Source organism: Vigna angularis, chromosome 2, assembly GCF_016808095.1.
Source record: "Vigna angularis cultivar LongXiaoDou No.4 chromosome 2, ASM1680809v1, whole genome shotgun sequence".
NCBI classification, from domain to species: domain Eukaryota; kingdom Viridiplantae; phylum Streptophyta; class Magnoliopsida; order Fabales; family Fabaceae; genus Vigna; species Vigna angularis.
The window spans coordinates 38,259,559-38,280,498 of NC_068971.1; the positions used below are offsets into that span (position 1 = coordinate 38,259,559).

A 20,940-nucleotide genomic window follows, 5' to 3' on the forward strand; every position below is an offset into this window, starting at 1 on the left:
TTATTAAAATCTTTTGAAACAAGCTTTCTAAAATTTTCAAAACGGGATTTCTAGAAGGAATTTTTGAAACATGATTTTCGGCATGGAATTTCTATAGCGCATGAAATGTTCAAGAACAAGCTTTCCAATATAAAATTTTCAAAACAAACTTTCTAGAACTTATATAATAATATCTTTCAAAATAGTATTTCCAGAATGAATTTTTTAGAACAAGCTTTCTGGACACAAAATGTGCTTCTGAAAGAACTTTCCAAAGAACACTACATGTCATAGGCACAGAAACTGGAAAATGTTTGTGATTATTTCAAACCTATTTACACTATAAATAAATAAATAAATCAACTTTAAGATTTTTGAACTCTATTTGGGACCAATTTAGATCAATTTTGCATAAACATTAATAGAATAAAATACAAAGATAAAATAGATAAAGTTGACCCTGTAACCAAAAAACAATTTAACCACTTAACTTGTATAGAAGATATTCCAGCTTCAAAAGTTCAGGTACGTACCATTTAGAAAAGAAATTCTATACTGTAAAAATCAGTCACTTGTTTGACATCCTAATCATTATTATTATTATCCCAACTCTCAAAACCATTTGACTAAAATATCAGTAAAAGTTATCAAGTTCCAAAATTGACACTATTGCAACGCCTCCACAGATTGCCTCAAAGACCCTTCTGTTGATAAAAATGCTGCTTCACCTTTCTTCAACCAGTTCACATACTGCTCTTGCTCTCTTTTGTGTAGGTAGTGGAGAAGAAAGTTTGTCAGGCTTACGCCAATGCCCTTGACTATCAGGTATTCCTTGAGTGCATGTTGCAACTCATTATCCAATGTGCTTCACATGAATATACACAAGACAATGAACAAGTATTAGTAAAAAGGCCAATGCAATTTATGGATGATTTACTAGAATTTGAAATGATGATACTGGTAAAACCAACTTCTGGTGATGATTTGATAAGTCATAAAAGCCATAAAAGCTACAAGGAAATGCATGTTTGCTAATCTAGCCAATTTAACTTTCTAAAGAGCATGAAAAGAAGTTCTAAAGTTTAATATTAACATATAGTTTAAATTTTCACAGGCTTAGTTATATCAAGTTACAAGCCTATGCAGTTAAGAAGATGAGTGTCAGGCCTCGTAATTATGCACCCAAAACCCACCTGTCTAATCTCATTTATTACTCCAAAACCCTGCTCAGAACCATTAAAACGCACCCAATTCCCCTCTGCGCTGACGCCAGGTGTCATGAAACGAGGATCCGAAATCAGATAGTGGAATGCAGGTGACAGCAGAAGAGCAGACGCTCGTTTTGACGTGGAAAGAAAACTGATTTTTCTGAAAGCTTCCGTCCCACTCTCTTCTGCATGCACCTTCTCCTTTCCAAACTCTGATTTTCCAGTTCTCCTTCTTCTCTCTAGAAACCCTACCTTCTCTCTAAGAAAACTCACCATTCTTCTTCTCTGATCATCATTCAGGCACCAGTACTACACTCCCGGCGTAGAGGACGATCGTTTGAACCGATCAGTTTAAGATTCTCAACTGGTAAGTTCATCCTCTCTCCATTCGTGCCTTTCTCTGTAACATGCAAACCCAGATTTTTGGTTACATGAGTTGAATCTATCATTCTGAGTAGTTGTCTGGTCTATGTTGGTTATAGTTTGTAGAGAGTGTTGTTGAACGTTGAGACCTCTGTTAGAAGAAGAACCCTAGCATATATCTGAGAGCGTGCGTTCACTTTAAGAGGTAAGGGAAGCTTATTTAATTTAATTTAATTTGTTGCTGATTAAATTGCCTGAACGTTCGTTTAGTTGATTGAACGATTTCGATGCATGATGGTTGATAAAATTGTATGGAATGAACGTTCGTTTATTTGGATGGTATGAAATGAAATATGAATGAATTAGGTGATGATGTATGAGATATATGAAAATTTAATGATATGTGCTGTATGAGATATGAAGATTGATGTTGATAGGAATTTATAAAGTTTTGAAGATATAAGTTAAGAAAAATGAATTTAATGTAAAAAGATTCTGTATATAAAATTTCTCTATGATAAAGTATATTCGTTATCGAATGGTCATTGACCGTTCGGTTTTTCTAATAAACCTAGTTTAAACGGGATTCTTTCATTTGGAGAGAATCCTAGTATAGGACGAGCGCCCTCGTGTGAAAATACTATGTTTGAGCGTTCGGCGAAACATAGTTGTATACGAACGTCCCTTAATCGAGTAATATATATATATATATATATATATATATATATATATATATATATATATATATATATTTCGGTATACCTTAGTCGTTCGTAGTGTTCGGTCTTATACCAAGCGCTCGTACTACTTAGTGCTCGGTCTTACACCTAGCGCTCGTTCTAGCTCGGTCTTACACCAAGCGTTCGTATTCGATTCTTATATATCTATATTGATAAAATAGCGTTCGTCCAAATTCAGTAAATCCTTTTACCGTGTTCGGTCATTGACTGGCAGTCGGTTTCTGTAATTGAATTATTCTAAGTATGGTTCTTTAATTTTCTTGAGGAGCCTATATCCATTGGATCCGGCCTAGAACCTTTGTACTTAACTATTCTTTGAGTATTGACCTGAACTTACGAGAGTCAGTTGATTCAACTGACTCAAGTGGTAAATGACGTTCGTCATATGCGGTGTTATTGCAGTCGGTTTTATTCTGTTCTGGAACGGAGGATTTCTCGGTCTCGTTCCTCACGTTTGTCCTCGTTATGAAGAGGGCTAAACGTTCGTTATTTTATGCACTTGAAATGGATGACGAAAATGGTATTTAATTTAAAGATTATAATTGAAGAACAATATATGAGATGAATCAATGGTTGTGGATTTTGGACGAGCGTTCCAGGGAGGAACGACTCTTGGATGATTATGGAAATTGTAAAGTATGAATGTGGTAAGCTTAGCTGGCGGTTTCATTCTGATGTTCCGTGAGTACTCGTCCTCACGTAGAGGGGGTATGTCATGTGTGGGAATGGCAGGAGGTCCTAGTCCTTAGGAGTACTTTGGATGGAACGAACTAACCTCGTGTGGCAGCTGATGAGAATTCCAGTTACTACATCACCCGAGTGCACGAACGTCGTAGCTACACGGAATTCATACAGTCCGGACAGTCGGTCTAGTATCAGGGTTTTGATTGAATTGTTTATTTGATATATATTTGACTGTGCTTGTATGCGAAAATGTATGTTATTACTTGAATTAAATTACATAAGCTTACCCTGTGTTTTTCATTGTGTTGTCTTGTATCTGTACGTCCGTCTTGTCTTTGCAATGATCATCCGTGTGGATGTGAGCAGCTGGTGAGGCGTTACTGGAGGAGACGCTCGAAGAGGAAATTTTAGAAGAAGAGAACCTCGTTGATGTAGAAGTAAAGGCCGAACAGTAGGATGTTCGGTAGTAGTTATAGCTTAGTACGAAGTGATCGTTCGGTTACTTTCTCCATCTTTTGATATTTGACCGTTCGGTACTTGTCTTTTGTAAGCCGTTCGGTCATGATCTTCGTTAACCTTGTACAATTTATTTTGGAATCATTGTGTAAGGCCGTTCGGCCAAAACCTTGTTCTGGATTAGTATAAAACTGATTTAGTTTATCATTAAATGTAATTAATTCTATTATATGGTGTTTACTGTATTTTTGGGATGTTACAATGAGTAACCAAAAAGCATACATTAACCGTTAAAATAACTTTAATATGTTAAAAATCTAACAAATTTTGGTAAATGAATTTTTGTTTCTAATGCTACTTACAAAAAGTAGTTGAACATTGTCTTGCACAGTTGCTTCAAATTTACCAGTAAGAAACAGAATCAAGATGAGTAACCCTGTGGAAATGTATTTGTAATATCTAATCCAATCAAGATGAGTAACCCTGTGGAAATGCATATCTAATCCAACAGGACTATAGCATGCCATCTAAACATTAAAGCCATATGAATAGGTATGTAACCACTCAAGGTTCACAAAGGATGTATGCAATAGACATTAGGTAGAGGAGTCTTGGATATGAAGCCAAGATAAAAAATGGTAAAAGAATAGTTACGCTTAGGTGTCTGTTTTAAAACTTATTGCCTCAACTTATTGCGAATCTAACATTCGCATGCTTTTAACATCTTGGCATTCGAATGTTCAAAACCTCAGTTTAACACCAATCAAACTGGTTGCCAAACACACTATAAGCTATAAGAGTACATTCATTCTATGACAATAACACTAGCACCATAAACGAACAAGAAAAATGAGACATCAAGATTCAGAATGCAATGTGCAAATAAAGGGGCAGATTGAAATAATCTCTGGAGATTTTGAGAACATCAAATGATCATAACCAAGCATGTCAAATGTGTAGGCCAATCTATGAAGTAAATAGACACTTTAGTTTCTGAAGTTGTTGAACATAGTCTTACATTAGTCTCTTGAACAAAATAAATTCTCAAAAAGTTCCCCAAAGCTGTAATTATTCAGATACAATTAGTGCTAGATATGTGACTTAATTGATTATACTAAAATTGTTAAAGAATAAAAAAAGACAGAACTGGTTAAATCTAGGGACTCAGATGAAAAGATTCATACTTCCCGGGGGTTTTGGGCATTTTGTTAATTATAGAAGGACTAAAATGACAATTTTAGGGGTTGAATTTGTCATTTACTCTAATCTATAACACAAATTGTACTCTTTGTTCATTGAAGCAAATCTCCAGCACTAAATATATCCACCACAAAATTGTAAAGCCAATACAAATCAACTTCCCCTCAAACAGGAAAACCAAAATTGTTTTAACATAGATAATAATTGTAAGGAACAATGGCCAGTATCAGCTTACCTGAATAAGGGACCTCTGTAATTGGAAGGCTTGAGAAATGTAGGTGATCTGAGATAATAAGCATTATATATGTCAAAATCAGAGCCCTTATCAGTTTCTTCATGAACTCCACAGTCAAACTGCAAAATGGAGCTTAATGTTGGTTTTTTCACACACACTTTCATAAAAGCATCTCTTGGAAAAACGGTGTCTTCCTCGTAGTTAGGAGGCCCCAGAATAGCAGAAACTGCAACTTCCTCACCAGAATCGAATTTTCTTCGCAAAACGACATCTTTGGAACTGAGTGAGTCAGGTTCCATCACAAAGTCCCCTAAGGAACCAGTTTGAGCATTCTGCACCCATGGAAATGCACGAGTAACTCAAAAGACCCCCTTTTGTTTTTTAACTGTCATGGGTGTGGCGATTCAAGATGTAGAGTGTTTTGAAGTGAAATGGAAGAAGTGATGAAAGAACATGACATGGAAGGAAAAGAAAGAGCGAGAGAACCTGAAAATGATTGGAAGAAAGCTCGAACTGAATCTCGGATTTGAAGCACTTGAGCAGTTCGAGATCTTGAATATATCTCTGTGGGTTGTGGCATAGATGACGAAGATGTACCACACTCTGCTTCACCTCTCTAACCCTTCCCAACAGCATCATCTTTCCCCAACCGCCTTGTGATATTCCAGGGTGTTTTCTCGTTTGTTTCGAACGTTCTTTCTAACCTCAGGAGGTACAGCAAATCTTTCCTAATTTTTTCTTTTTTACGTTTTAGGGAAAAATGTAAATTTATTTACTTATTTTTACTTTAAAAACGAAAATTTAATAGGGTAACATTTTTATGAATTCAAAAATTTCTAAAATAGAACAAGTGGTTTAAATATATATTTTTTCTGAAATTTTTGAATTTGTATGGGCATTTTAAACATGATAAATTATTAAAATACTGAACATTTGAAATTAAATTTTTCTCAAACTATTCTATTACTAGGAGCGAAGCTTTTTCCAGTAGTGAAGCTCTGAAAAGCTCTTCTAACATTTTACACAAAAAGACTATATATCATTGTTACTTGAAAATAAAAAACAAGCAGGTAGAACACTGCTACCTGAGAAGCGTGCCTTTTTCTTCACTCTCTTTCTTATTTCTTTAAAACGGAGGTTATAATATACTAATATTCCTTAGTTTAAACATTTTTAATATTATTAGAAAATGGCTTTTATGTAAGACATGATGATTTTAATAAGCCTAGGTATAAGTTATAAGTTAGTAATTGAAATATTTTGAGTTAAGATTTATTTTAATACTAGGTGGATAATTAGGATAGAATGTATGATGGTAAACTTATTGTGTACATGTTTTTGGTGGTATGAAATAATTAATCATTTGAATTAAAAATGTGAAACTAAGATAATAGGCGAAAAAATAAAATGAGTAGTCTTTTTGTTGCAACTTTACTTATTTATTTATTTATTTTGGTTTGTTTTTGAAATCGTGGGCGTAGAGTGGCTTACAGGTTAGTTTCTTTTTCTTTATCTTCTCTGTTCCTTATTTCTCTTCTTCTTCCTTCCACAAATAAAACCGGGAGGGTCAGAGTGAGATTGGGGTGAGAGGGAGTAAAATAGAAATCAATGCTCTGGTGAGAAACTAACTGGAGAAAGGGGTTATAGAGGTTGACGTTAAAGGCGCCTTATTGGAGGCGGAATCCGAGATTGGGGAGAGTAATTTTAGGTTTTCGAGTGTCTATGGTGAGGGTATCGGTGAAACCTATAAAAGGAGCCATAGGGTAAGGGTAGATCACGAAACAACAAGTGCTTTAGCATCTAAGAGTGACCGAGAGAGTAAGGGCGCGAGTTGAGCGTGGGAGAGCGAAACAAACTTGACGAAAGGGGGAGAAGATGAATTCAGTGAGGAAGGAACGACCAAGGTATGGGGAGTTAATTTGTATTTGATTGTTTAAGTGTTTGATAATCTGGAAAAATTCTGGGTTTTCTTTTAGGCTATTGATTTGTGAATACTGTGTGGTTTTGGTTCGAATACGATATATGTGTAATTGGTAGAATGTGGTGGCTGGGATTTAATTGTGGCATATCATGTTGAAATTCGCAATTGGTGACTTGAGTTTTTTTTTTTGATAGCATTGTGTGTGTGAAATTAGGTTCCGAAAAATAATATTGGTATGTTTTGGTTGGCTGTTTGAATCTTGAAGTGCTGGAAATTTACATTTAATGTTGTTTTGGGTTTCGATCTGAGTTAATCAAGCTTTCACTGGTCTATGGATGGTTGTTTTGTAATTATAGTTATTTTGGTATGCCTTTAAGGTGGAATTAAAATGTATTTCAAATAGTTCTTGTTGAATATGACTATTTGGATGTATTAACATTCTGAAAACCTTGGTTTAATTCTGATTAGATATTAAATTGATAATGATGCTGTGAAACCTGGAATGAGTTTATCTTTGGATTCTTATTCGTGAACTTTGTAATAGTTTGAATATATCATATATGTTTAGTTTGTAGAATGTAATGCTTAAATATTATAAAGCTCTTGAATTGATTGTGATTAGAAACTAGTCTAGTCAATTGAAATATCTTCGATCTGGGCTTGAACTATAATTAAGCGTTATATTTGTGAAAGTGGGAATTATGTATTTTGAAGGTGTGTCACTCTGTTTTAATCTAAACTTTCGACTAATCAAGATTGTACTAGAAATAAGGATGGATGTATTGTAGAATAGCTAATTGATTATGAATTCAAAGTGAATTAAAAATGGTTAGAATGAGTACAGGGATAGTACGTTAGATATTTCTATGATTTTTCTGATGGTATCCTTTATAGTTTCATAATGGTGATTGTTTTTGCTATAAAATAACTTGTCCAAATAATTAATAGCACTTGAAGTAAATTTTGGTATGGGTAGTTAGATTGTTGGTTTGGATCTTGGTGTTATATATATATATATATACACACACACAAACACACACACACACGTGTGTGTGTGTGCATGCGCTTTTAGATTGAACTCAGGTACAGGATCAAGAATGTATATATAAATGTGTGTTGTCATATGATAGTTTCTATAGAGGTGATTGTCAAAGATTTGGTTAATGATGCCAGTTGATTATGCTAAATTGAAATTTTATTCCTAAGACCCTCCAGTGTGCAATGCGTAAATTATGAGAAATGAGTTGAAATTGATTTAGTTGTGTAATGTTGAACTTTATGAGGGATGGTTATTAGCTCTGTAGGAAGCTGTATATGATATACTATTGGTATATATGTTTTAAACATTAGCTCACCCGTACATTTCTGTTTGCTTGTTTGCGTGTACTTGTGCAATGATCATATAATGTATACGGAAACTCAAATAGGATTACATATAATTCTGGAGCCGCTAATTGACGAGAGGGGGATCCACTATGGAAATTTTATAATGATGTTTTAGAAATTTCTGGGAATGATGTTTTAAATTAAGATATGGACAATTATGTTTGAAGTTATAGTAAATTATGTTTCTTTGAAATTCTCAAACTTTATCTTGACAATTTCTTTAGTACTTGATGTGCTTGATTTAAGTGTTCTTATAATAAAATTTTCAATTTATTTTCGACTTGAGGAAATTTTAAATTTTGGCTCATTTTCGTGACTCTCAAAATTAGGGGTGATACATTTTAAGCGTATAACAACCTCAAAATCGACTCCAAAGGTGATGTTTGCGCTTATATATTTTATTTGAGCCATATTTCCAGACTGAGATCTTCAACAAATATATTTTATCCTTTACACTTGTTTCCATTTTAGTCATGTAGATGAGTTTCCTTTTCATGTCGTCCGTTTGAGATAGTGAGTCTCAGTTATAGGGCGAGTACTGATTTTATAAAAGGGTCATTAACTTATCTAACAGGTTGGTTATAGGACCTAATAATTACTAACATAAGGATCCAATAAAAATATTAAGAATATTAGGCAAAAATCAAGGAAATATCTATTTGTGGTACTTTGAGTTGGTTAAGAAAAATACAAATTCTAAAGATTAAATAATATTAGTTAAGACTTGGAGATAATAGAACAACTAACTAGGGCTTATAAAATACACCTTACACTATGAACAAAGGGACTCAATTTGAATGCCCTAGAATCACACTGAGGTATTTTTGGCTGGAACATTTTGACACCCATCATGGGGTCCAGTAAATCATTTCTAATGCCCTTTTATTAATGTTCTCCTTCTTCTCTTGCGGCAAGGGTTTTATTAGTGCAGCTTTGTTTAGATACGACCTTTTATGCCATTTTATTAGTTTTAATCCTTCAATTTGTGCGTATCCTATTAGATTGTGTTGCCTGCATCTTATGGTTTTATGCCATTCATGTTCTTCTTTTATTTTTCATTTATTTTTGTTCGATTTGTTTGTTATCATCTGTTTTCGAACACGTGAGGTTATGCGTGTTGATTTTTGTAGATTGTTAGAAAACTAACTGAGACATTTTATTCATTCATCTGCTCACAAGGTTATGGTATTCTATATATATATATATATATATATATATATATATATATATATATATATATAAAATATATAGAATACCATGACAGAATACAACCCACTTCTTAAGTTGGGTACACACACAAAACAACATAAACTTGATACATTTCAACACTCCCCTTGAAGCTGGAACATATAAATCATATGCACCAAGCTTGGAACATATAAACTGAATCCTAGGCCTCTTAAAGACTTAGTTAAAATATCTGCAAATTGTTCATTAGAATTGACAAATTCTGTAATGAGATCCTTGGACAGCAACTTCTCTCTGATGAAATGACAATCAATTTCTATATGTTTTGTTCTTTCATGGAACACTGGATTGGAGGCAATGTGAAGAACTGCTTGGTTATCACAATACAACTTCATAGGCTTATTTTCACAGAAGTTTAATTCTTGAAGGAGTTGTTTGATTATATGTTCACATGTAGCTATGGCCATAGATCGGTATTCAACTTCTGCACTAGATCGAGCAACAACACTTTGTTTCTTGCTTTTCCATGATACAAGGTTCCCTCCAAGGAGTACACAATATCCTGTGGTAGATCTTCGATAATTCGGACAACCAGCCCAATTTGCATCACAATATCCTTCTAACTCAGTACTTCCCTTGTTCTCATACAACAGTCCATGACCTGGATTCCCTTTAAGGATGCGTACCACGACATTCCAATGATCGATATGAGGATTTTGCATAAATTGGCTCACAACTCCCACTGGATAAGAAAGATCAGGTCTTGTTATGGTGAGATAGATTAGTTTTCCAACCAACCTTGTGTATCTTTCTGGATCTGAGAAAGGTTCACCATGGTCTCTCATTAATTTTTTATTTGAGTCCATAGGACTATCAATGGGCTTGCAATCTGTCAGACCTGTTTCCTCCAAAATATCAAGGGCATATTTTCTTTGTGAAATGATGACTCCTTCTTTTGATTGTGCCACTTCAATACCAAGGAAGTATTTCAAACGGCCTAAGTCTTTGGTTTGGAAGTGGTTGAACAAATGATCCTTTAATTGAGCAATTCTCGCAACATCATTTCCTGTAATCACAATATCATCAACATAAACCATAAGATAAACACATTTATTAGGAGTAGAATGCCCATAAAACACTGAATGATCGTCTTCACATCGAGGTGATTGTTTCAAGTCGTAGAGTGAATGACGTAATTTACAAACTAACTTAGACTCTCCCTGAGCAACACGACTAAATCCAGGAGGTTGCTCCATGTATATCTCCTCTTCCAGATCACTATGAAGAAAGACATTTTTAATGTCCAATTGGTGAAGTGGCCACTGTCTAATGGCAGCCATGGCAAGAAATAGACGAACACTACTGATTTTGGCCACAGGAGAAAAAGTATCACAATAGTCGAGACCATGAACCTGAGTATATCCCTTTGCGACTAGACGAGCTTTAAGACGATCAATGGCACCAGTAGGACCAACTTTAATAGCATATACCCATCTACATCCCACGGGTTTCTTATCAGGAGGAAGAGGTACAAGTTCCCAAGTGCCACTATTGTCAAGTGCCTGCATTTCATCAATCATGGCTTGTCGTCATCCAGGGTGATCAAGTGCCTCGCAAACATTATTAGGAACTTTGATGTTAGAAAGGGAGGAAACAAAGGAGAAATATGTAGGAGACAGACGATGGTAACTTAAAAAATTATAAACAGGATAAGGTAGATTGAATACCTTTTCGAAGAGCAATAGGCCAAGCCTGATTTGAGTCAAGAGAGGATGAGGAGGATGAAGGATCCATGGTTTGGGAATCTGATGGAGAAGGAGCTGAGTCTCGAGGATCTTCAGGCAAGGAGGAAGGTGGTTCAACAATATCTTGTGCATTCTGAGTTTGAGCTGAAGATGGAGAAGCGGGAATGACCAAGGGATCACATGATGGTATAGGAAGCATCTCTTCAACAGATGAACGATCCTCCTTGGAAGACAAGAAGAAGGGTGTATCCTCAAAAAAGGTGACATCAGAAGACATATAATACCTTCTTGTGGAGGGAGAATAACATCTATATCCTTTTTGAATGCGAGAATATACCAAAAAGACACATTTAATAGACTTGGGAGAAAGTTTATCAAGACCTGGGGAGACATTATGAACAAAACAAGTGCTCCCAAAAACACGTGGAGAGACATGGTAAAGAGGATCATTTGGAAAAATTACGGAGTGAGGAACTTTGTTGTCAAGAGATGAAGAAGGCATCCTATTGATTAAAAAACAAGAAGTGAGGATTGCATCCCCCAATGATGAACAAGAACATTAGTATTTAACATTAGGAAACGTGCTGTATCAATGAGATGCCTATTCTTTCTCTCAGCTATGCCATTTTGTTGTGGAGTGTGAGGACATGTTGACTGATGTAAAATTCTTTTGGAAGATAAAAATGAAGAAAATGCTTGTCTTTCCAAATTAATTCTTAATTTCATTAACAAAGGACATAAAAATGACTAAAAGTTCAGATCTATCTTTCATAAGATAAACCCACGTACACCGAGAAAATTCATCAATGAAGGTTACAAAATAGTTAAAACCAAAGGAAGTAACTCGACTCGGTCCCCAAATATCAGAGTGAATGGTAGAAAAAATAGACTTACATCGTGTCTCAGATTTCTTTGGATAAGAAGATCTAACATGTTTTCCTAACTGACAAGACTCACAATCTAAGACAGGAATGTGTTTAAGACTTGGAACCATCAACTTCAGCTTAGACAAATTTGGGTGACCCATGTAAAATTTTAGGAGATGAAGTTGAAATGCAAGAAACAAAAGAGGTAGGTTTTAGGAAATACAGTCCTCTTGACTCATATCCTTCTCCAATTCGACGACCCGTACCATGCTCCTGTATGACAAAGGAAGTAGCAGTAAAGGTTATAGAACAATTTAATGAACGTGTCAATTGACTCAAGGAGATTAAATTATAAGGACACTGAGGAATATACAAAACAGAATTTAAGTTTAGTGAAGGAGATAAGGACACTTTGCCAATTCCTTGAGATGTCAATTTGGATCCATTAGCAACAGTAACTAACTGAGGAACTTTTTGAGAGGTAATGGAGGAAACAAACGAGTATTATTAGACAAATGGTTTGAGACACCTGAATCAAGAATCCATGAACCTTGACATTCCACAGATTGTGAGATACATGCAGTTGACACACTTGGCACTGAAGGAAACTGAAAAAGGCCAGTGGATTTGTCAGACTTGTATCTCGAAAATTCTTGATAATCTTCATTTGAGATTCTTGATTCGTATGAGCATTGCACATACCCACTTCGACTACCATTGCCTCCTCGATTAGCTCCTCTCCTTGAAGTGGCAGATAAGGAGAAATTAATTTTAGTAAAGGATGCCATTCTAAGTCTGTGAGTAGGATCCAAAACAGAGATAAGGTCTTATGACTATGGGAAATCAGAATCCCTGTCCAACCATACTAAGAAATGAAGCTCATCAACAGTAGACTGTGAAATTTGAGGGAGAAAATCCTAGGTGCAAACAACAACCACCAAAACAGCAAGGGCCAAAACACGCTCAGGAAGCTACGGCGAAACTGTCTGTAGTGGCGCGGTGTCGATCTGACACTGAGACGGCGGCGCATGAGGAACACATGTCGGAGACTTGCTAAAGACAGGCGGCGCGTGGAGGCGCATGAAGAGGAGTCTGGTCTTGACTCCGACGAGGTTGGCCGTTGCTCGAGGAGATGGTCCAGATCCGCTGGTCACCGGTCGAAACCGTGACGGTGGCCGGCGTAGATCGGAGAGAAGCGACGCGTGGAGGAGCATGCGGAGGTTTCTAAGGAAGCGACCACCAGGGTTGGGTCACGCTTCTCGGGGCGAACCTAACCCTTAAGTTTGCCTGACAAACGGCGGCGACGGCGACGGCGGCGGCGATAGCAGCGACAACGGAGGAAAGTGGCAGCGACAACAGTGGCACACTGGGTTTGGCTCTGATACCATGTTAGAAAACTAACTGAGACATTTTATTCATTCATCTGCTCACAAGGTTATGGTATTCTATATATATATAGAATACCATGACAGAATACAACCCACTTCTTAAGTTGGGTACACATACACAAAACAACATAAACTTGATACATTTCAACATAGATGAATAGTTTCAACGGCACAACCAACTTGCTTTGACATAAATGGGTGCTTCTTGGTTTATTTATTTTTGTGCCATGTGATTATCGTATAATGATATGATTTAGTGATTATTTTAACATTGCTGCCAACAATCCTAACAACTGATCAATCGGTTTATATTTTTAATTACAGCTTTTGAGCTATGGAAGACAATACATGGGGACGTTCTTCAAGTGAAGATGGTGATGACGAGGTCTATTTCCAAAATGCAAGTGATGAAGAGGAGCTCGGCTTTTCATCTGGTTCTATACCTAAGTTGCAGTTCAGGTCAAACATCTTTACATTGTAAATTAGTACGAACTAGTTAGGATATCTCTTTTCCCCCTGCTCAAGTTTGATTTTCAAAGTGAAGATTTTTTCATTTCATTTACCAGGAACGTGAAATCCAAAAGCATTTGGAATGAAGAAATGGGAATGGGAGAAGTCATTGAGAAAAATGGAAAAATGTGGATAACAACTGGAATAGTTCGTAGTGGCAAGATTTATTCTTCAATTGAGGAGACTTTGTAGGTGATTTGCAATCTTTTTATACATATCTTTTGTTGACATTCAGAAATAGGGAAGAGTCACATACTTCTTGAAGCCTTAGCTTTCTGTGAATAATAAACTTTGTAACTAGGCAATACACTTGTTTGCATGTGAAAAAAAGTATGTATTGAAATTGTGAGCTGTTTTCAAATTCCTGCTTATGTAAAGGCTGATATGGCAGGTATCTTATGGAACTAGGAGCCTTACAGCTATTAGAAAGTAGTGGTAGAAGCATATCTCTCGCAGAAATGTATGAAAAGGTTGCTGGCGGGAAGAGTGGATGTTGTTGGGAGCTGTTTGAGGTTTACAGGCACCTCAAGTCTCTTGGTTACATAATTGTGCGGCATGGTGTTCTTTGGAGTTTGAAGAGTATTAAAAGTTCCCATAGACCTGCTGCTCTTGAAATAGCAGAAGATAGCAAAGAACTAATAGACATGGGCTCTGTCCAAAGATTATTTTCTGAGTTGCGAGTAAATGATTTGAGGCCAGATTTTGATGTTTATCTTCCGAACAGCCGATTTAGAAAGTCTTCCCCTGGTGATCCAAGTTTTTTACTGTACTTATCTAGGTAATAACCATGCCTCATGCATCAGTATGATTACTTTAGATTCATAAATTTAATTGGTTAGTGATCTTTCTGTTGTTTATAAATGGACTAATTGAGAACGTGACTAAGGAATTCAAGCATATTATGGCCTAATTTTTTGCATTCCCCCATTGAAGATCGGAGGAATTAATACTGGCTCAAACATGCTGCTTTATTTTGTGCCGTGTATGTTGTAAGGTCGGAGGTTTGTAATGTGGCCATGTTATTTCTCACAGTAAACCACTAGGAATTGATAAAGACATTGCCGCAGTCTGTTCTCTTATAGGATTTAAAGGTATTGCCATAGGAAAATGCAATTTCATATCGAAAGATATTTGTTCTCTGTTAAATACACTTCAATACATCCATGAGAAGCTGATGGCCAGCTGAAACTTGGATGAATAGTTCTAATTCCTGGGGAACAAGTGAGCAAGTAACTGTTGTAGATATTTACCAATTATAGTTATTTATTTTAGAGAAAGGAACTGGAAATGATCGACATTGATTATTTGTCCCCCGCTAATTAATAGCCAAACAAATTTGTCCTTAGTTTTTTATTTCTTTTTTTATTACCTGTTGATGGAAATCTATTCAATCGTGTATCTTCTGTTAGGGGTTATCCACCGTCTAGAACAGAGATTGAAGTCCTTGAGAAGCAATGTGGTGGCATTCCTTTGAAAATCTGCCTGGTCACGGAGGGAAGGGTCAGTTTCTTTTCCTTTGACAAGGTGGATCTTCCTGTTCTACCCTGAAGTTCTGGTACCAACGTTTCTACTCTGAGCTGGGGGCAAAGGAAACTAAGGGTGTAACAAGAGAATGGGTTTGTTGTAAAGTTATAGCTTATTATAGTATCCAATGTAGAATGGGCTTAGTGATCACAACTAATGCCTGACTCTAGTCAAATTGATTATGATTCTGCAGTGAGAGCATGCTATTGTTGACCATAGCAAGAATCTAAGGCATGGGCTTAGCCATACACGCCTCCTTTTACATATGGGCTATAGAGGACAAGGAAAGTTCTCTGTTAGATAGATGATGTAAAATTACAAGAGGACCTGTGATTAGACTATCAAATAGGATATTGTATACATCATTCAACTGATTATTATAATTTCTATTTTAACTTGTAGAAAATTCTATGTGCTTGCCACAGTGGTTTTTGAATTATTGAAATCCATATGCTATGTACACTATTAGAGAAATCCATATGGTTGAGGAGACCTTTTAATTTGATCCTAACCTACATCAGCTTTGGTCCTAACTTACATGAGTTAGGATAAAAAAAGTTCAAAGGACAAAAAAAATCCTACATTAAAAAAGTTTACAGACTCAAAATACCAACAAACTTGGTGAGTTAGGACCAGTTCATGAGTATTTTTTTAATATGAAAAAAAATTAATTTGTTTATGAATAATTGATGTCTTTTAAGTATTGAGTACAATAATACATGACAGATACTTATACCACCTATTCATAAGCTATTAAAAATAATTTTTTTAAAAAATTAACTAAATTTCAAAATTCGGTATTCAACCTAAATCTAGTACCCTATAACTAGATTTGAAAATTTATTCAATCCTATATTCCCAAATCTGTAATCCTAAATTCTTAAATTTGGTTTCCATTCATGTTCAGCTACAAATTTTGACATCCAATACAACAAAACACATATAAATACACTCTTTATCCCAAATATATAAATTTAATAAATGTAAATGTGTATCTTTCTTCTTCATGTTCGTGGCACAAGCTTGCGTGGAATGTATGGAGTGAAGAGGTTGCGGCAGTAGGGTGGATTCGGAAAAAGGTTTGAAAAAAAAAATGAGTTGAGTAAATATAAAAAGAGATTATTTTTACCCAATTATACAGTCTAAGGTCAGTTAAAAAATTTAGAAATACAGAAAGAAAAATTAAAAATACAAAAAGAAAACCGATCAGAAAAATAAGATTTAGTCCTGCAGAAGGTCATTCCATAGACAAGATACTCAAAAGCGCTTCAGTGTTGAGGGTGATTTTTCAATCAAGATCAGTGGATTTTCGAAGAAATCAGTGGTTATCTTCTTGGAAGGTGAGGTATTCCACAATGTCAACATTCTAGAAGTCTTTATGAAAGTTTATGAATGTATTGCTACCTTTTATTTTATTTGTGATTCAACTGTGAATCTTGTTAATGGTTTCATTTCATGTACACATTAAATTACTCCCGGAGTTCCTACAAATTTTGTCTTTTTTTTTTAATAACTTTTTAACTATTTTAAATTAAAAGGTTTTGTGATATCAGTATAATTAAAAAAAAAAAACAAATAGTTCCATGAGGATGACTACTAAATTGTGCTGATCTTTGTAATCATCTTCAAATAGTTGGGTTCTTGAAAGTTGTAGATAAGGATGATAAAGCAATTTGAGTTCGATGAGCTGATCCGTCAATCATTTGATGGAAAAGATTATTATTTTCAATTCGTTTTTATCCATCAGCTTTTTCTTTTAGTTCAAATAAAAATTTAGTTTAAAACATTAAAAATTTAATATTATTTTATTTAAGAGTACAAATATATTATAATATTTTATTTTAAATTATGAATAATTATAAATTAATTTATAATTATTCCTGTAAAATTTATTTAATTTGAAACATTAATTATTTAGTTAAAGACTGAAAAATACACACACACATATATAGTTCAAAAATAAAAAGATAAAAAGAAAATCTATTTTCGGATAGAATGAGACGTCTTAATCACATTATATTAGATGATTGTGTCTTGGATTCAATTTTGACAAAATTATGCATCTAACAAGTTTTTGACGATTTTTATTGTCTTATTATGTCAAAAATATTACCCAATTATAACACACACACACATATATATATATATATATATATATAAATTTTATTTTATTTATATCAATTTTTTAGGTTAAATTAAATTTAAAATATAATTTTCTAAACTATATTTTACGACATTATAGTTTATTAAAAGTCAATATTCTCTAATTCTACATAAAAAATATTTAATAATATAAAAAGGCATGTGAGAAACCTTACCTCGTTTAAAAGTATATTTAAATTATAATATATAAATAGATTTAAATTTTTAATACTGAATTAAATTTTATTTCCATGATATATAATTTAGAATGTAATACTATTTAATAGTATAAAAATATTAAATAGAATATTATAAAATTAATAAAATAAAACAAATAAGTAGAAAGGTGTAACATCCCGATTATATAATAACAATTATTACATAATAAAGACGTCATCATTTAAAATATAGAGAACAGTCAGAATACGACGTGTAATTTAAGTACAAATTACAGTCATCCAAAATAAAAGAAAACGGAAAATTCAAACTTAAAAGTTCATATATTAGAACACTACACGTGTTCAGATATGAAACTTCCTAAGCACACTACTCCGCAGCCACATTATTCCCAAGCTCTTGCTCCAGAGGACTCTCCTCGGCATTCTCCTCGACCATATCTGCTCCCATCCAAGTGGATGATCATTGCCGAATAACATAATCCGAATAGGCATACAACACAAACAATGCAAGGGTGAGCTAGATATAAAAAGCATGTTATCTCCTAGTACAGTTAATTCACGTCATCATACATAGATTTAAATATAGAAATACTTAGGCATACTTATTAAACCACAATCTACATACTCACACAACTCATCCGGATTTTGTATAATTGTCGAACTATTGGTCGTCTCTACACTTGCTAGCTCTGCTGGTCTTTCTCCAACGCTAGCAATATAAATCCCCCAAGCTGCCTATGTCTAAATTCAAAGACTATAGACGAGGATCTCCCTCTACTCTCACCACTGACATTATTCTTCTCTACTTGAGTGTGAATAATGCTTTGAGTGTAGGGATAGACATACCATTTCGAAGCCCCTACAATTATACAGACACAACCACAATATTTCACATAACTACTTCCATCCATCTCTCCCTGAGATTTCCGAATCATACTCACATTCATCATTTTCATCATATAATCACGGTAATTTATCATAATTCATACATGCTCACATTTTCAAATAAATCACATCGTATCATACTTTCAACATTTTACATATTTAATTCAATCCAAAACAATAGCAATTTAACCCTTTGCACACTCTTGGACGAACACTATTCACCACCAAATTGGACGAACGCTATTAAGGATCTGGATGAACATTATTTAAAAAAAAACGGACGAACGCTCAAGTTTAGGACGAACGTCCACTTTTCACAGTTTGGACGAACGTCCATTTTCCGGACGGACGAACGCTTGCCGAACACTCCACTGGACGAACGCTCTCTGGTGTTGAAGGACGAACGCTCACTGGGACGAACGCTCGTTGGGAAGGACGAACGCTAACTAGGACGAACGCTACACTCAATGGGAGGACGAACGCTCGACAAACACTGTTTGGACGAGCGTCCTATACTAAGACGAACGAACGCGGACGTTCGTTCAGAAACGAACGCTCAACAGTTGGGACGAACGTTCAACTGAAATCTTAGGGACGAACGCTCAGAATAATTTAAGGACGAACGCCAACATATAACTTGAGGACGGACGCTCAACCTATTCCTGCCTACGAGCGACTTGGACGAACGTCCAATTTGGCTCATCAAATTGGACGAACGCGCGATCTGCAGAATTCTGCAGAATCGCGAATTCAGAAACCCAGAAAACCAGAAACCCAACTTTTCATCCCCTTCTTCCCAGATTTGCATTAGTCACAACATATATCATCAATCAAACAAAAGATCTAGCTCCCCTTACCTCTTGAAGACTTCCTTTGTGAATTTTGAATCAATCTCTTCACTGTGTTCTTCCTCTGCCGTTTCAACCTCCTGCCACAATGTCTAGCTCTCCTCCCTTCTTCTTCTTTCCTCCTTCAAGAATCTCTAAAATGAAGAAGTGAATCTCCTTTCTTTGCAGTGGCTTGCCCGTATTCGTCCAATACTCCCTCCAGTTATTTTATTGTGCCTCCATTCCCTCCACTCTATCTCGGTCTCTCCTTTCCTTCTTCCCAGCAGCTTCCAAACTCTCTTCCTTCCTCTCGGCTTTTCCTCCTTCCATCCTCTCTTCTTGCTCATTCCTTTATGTTCCTTCCCACTTCTCCTTCCCCTTCCTTATGCAGCAAGCAGCAGCTGCCACACCCAAGCTTGGACTGTCACGGCTGGAAGGAGAAGTTGATCATCACCTTGCTCACGGTTCACGCAAGGTGCAGCCAGCAAAGAGGAGAAACGTTCCATGCACCACAGCGTCCAGCATGCTTCCAGCAGCAAGGTGGGCGTCACGGTTCCAGCTGTATCGTCAACCATCTTCACGCAGTCCAGCTACTATCGGTCACCGCAAGCAGCACACGACCAACACGTCCAGGAAGGGAGCAGTCCAGCACCTTGAAACAGCAGTTGGTCCAGGCAGAGAAAGCATGGCACGGCCTTGGGAGAAGAACGCTACGTAAGCTGAAATGCCATGACTCGGAGAAGAGTTGATTTATTGTCTTGGTGGAATAGAGAATGGAACCCACGGCTAGAAGGAATTCACGGGAAGAGTAGTTCACAGACAAAAATAAATGGAGGGTCCCTTTTTGCTTATTTTTTTGTATGGACCCAGAGCACAAGAGACAAAAATTTGGAATGAAGCGTCGGCAGGAGCAAGCACTATCACGGTTTGGCTTCCAGTTGCCTTCTCTTCTAGGAAACTCTCTCTCCAGATTTCCATTTTCCCCTTCCTTCTGTACATGGGTGATCCCAATGATCAAACATTGTTCCCCCGTGAAGCCCTTCCTACCATACCAATCATCAAAGGACGCCCCCACCACTTCACATGCTCAGCTGCCCACATGAGGCCCACCTCCACCACATTTTCTTTTCTAAAATAATATACGGTCCTTACAAAAGGTATATGATATTAATATATTTATTTATCCATTATAATAATATAACATATATACACACCAACTACAATAATTTGAGTTATTCAAAACAGAAATACTTTTATACCAAATATTTATATGAAACTATAAAACTACTTCGTTGCATTTTTGCTTCCAGCAAAAAATACCATCACTTACCTCACCATTTGTTCACACCAACACTATGAAGTGATTATTGCAAAAGAACAACAAAAAAACAAAAGATACATGGGAAACTAGTGAACAAAAAATTTATTATAAAATATTTAAACTATATCAAATACCAGCAAAACATAAATAAGATACCATCAATTATACAATTTCACATAACAATTGACACAAA

General features: G+C 35.6%; 2 protein-coding genes across 5 annotated transcripts; one reads left to right on the forward strand and one right to left on the reverse strand.

The window, feature by feature from the left end:
- Window positions 1-406: 406 nt before the first annotated feature.
- On the reverse strand, window positions 407-5,603 carry LOC108330064 (uncharacterized). The gene is made up of 3 exons (XM_017564524.2): window positions 5,352-5,603; window positions 4,866-5,197; window positions 407-844 (listed from the first exon to the last, which is right to left on the reverse strand). Exons 1-3 carry the CDS (start codon window positions 5,502-5,504, stop codon window positions 646-648), a joined length of 684 nt encoding a protein of 227 aa, XP_017420013.1. The 5' UTR covers window positions 5,505-5,603; the 3' UTR covers window positions 407-645.
- Window positions 5,604-6,172: 569 nt separating this feature from the next.
- On the forward strand, window positions 6,173-15,799 carry LOC108331885 (uncharacterized). 4 transcript variants are annotated; one of them, XM_052872280.1, is made up of 6 exons: window positions 6,365-6,769; window positions 8,502-8,548; window positions 13,684-13,818; window positions 13,926-14,057; window positions 14,261-14,647; window positions 15,279-15,799. In XM_052872280.1, the coding sequence occupies exons 3-6, from the start codon at window positions 13,694-13,696 to the stop codon at window positions 15,415-15,417; spliced, it is 783 nt and encodes a 260-aa protein (XP_052728240.1). In that variant the 5' UTR covers window positions 6,365-6,769; window positions 8,502-8,548; window positions 13,684-13,693; the 3' UTR covers window positions 15,418-15,799. The 4 variants fall into 4 exon arrangements, with proteins under 4 accessions (XP_017422369.1, XP_052728240.1, XP_052728241.1 ...); XM_052872281.1 differs by lacking the exon at window positions 8,502-8,548 and adding an exon at window positions 14,902-14,960; XM_017566880.2 differs by lacking the exons at window positions 6,365-6,769; window positions 8,502-8,548 and adding an exon at window positions 6,173-6,358.
- Window positions 15,800-20,940: the final 5,141 nt, after the last annotated feature.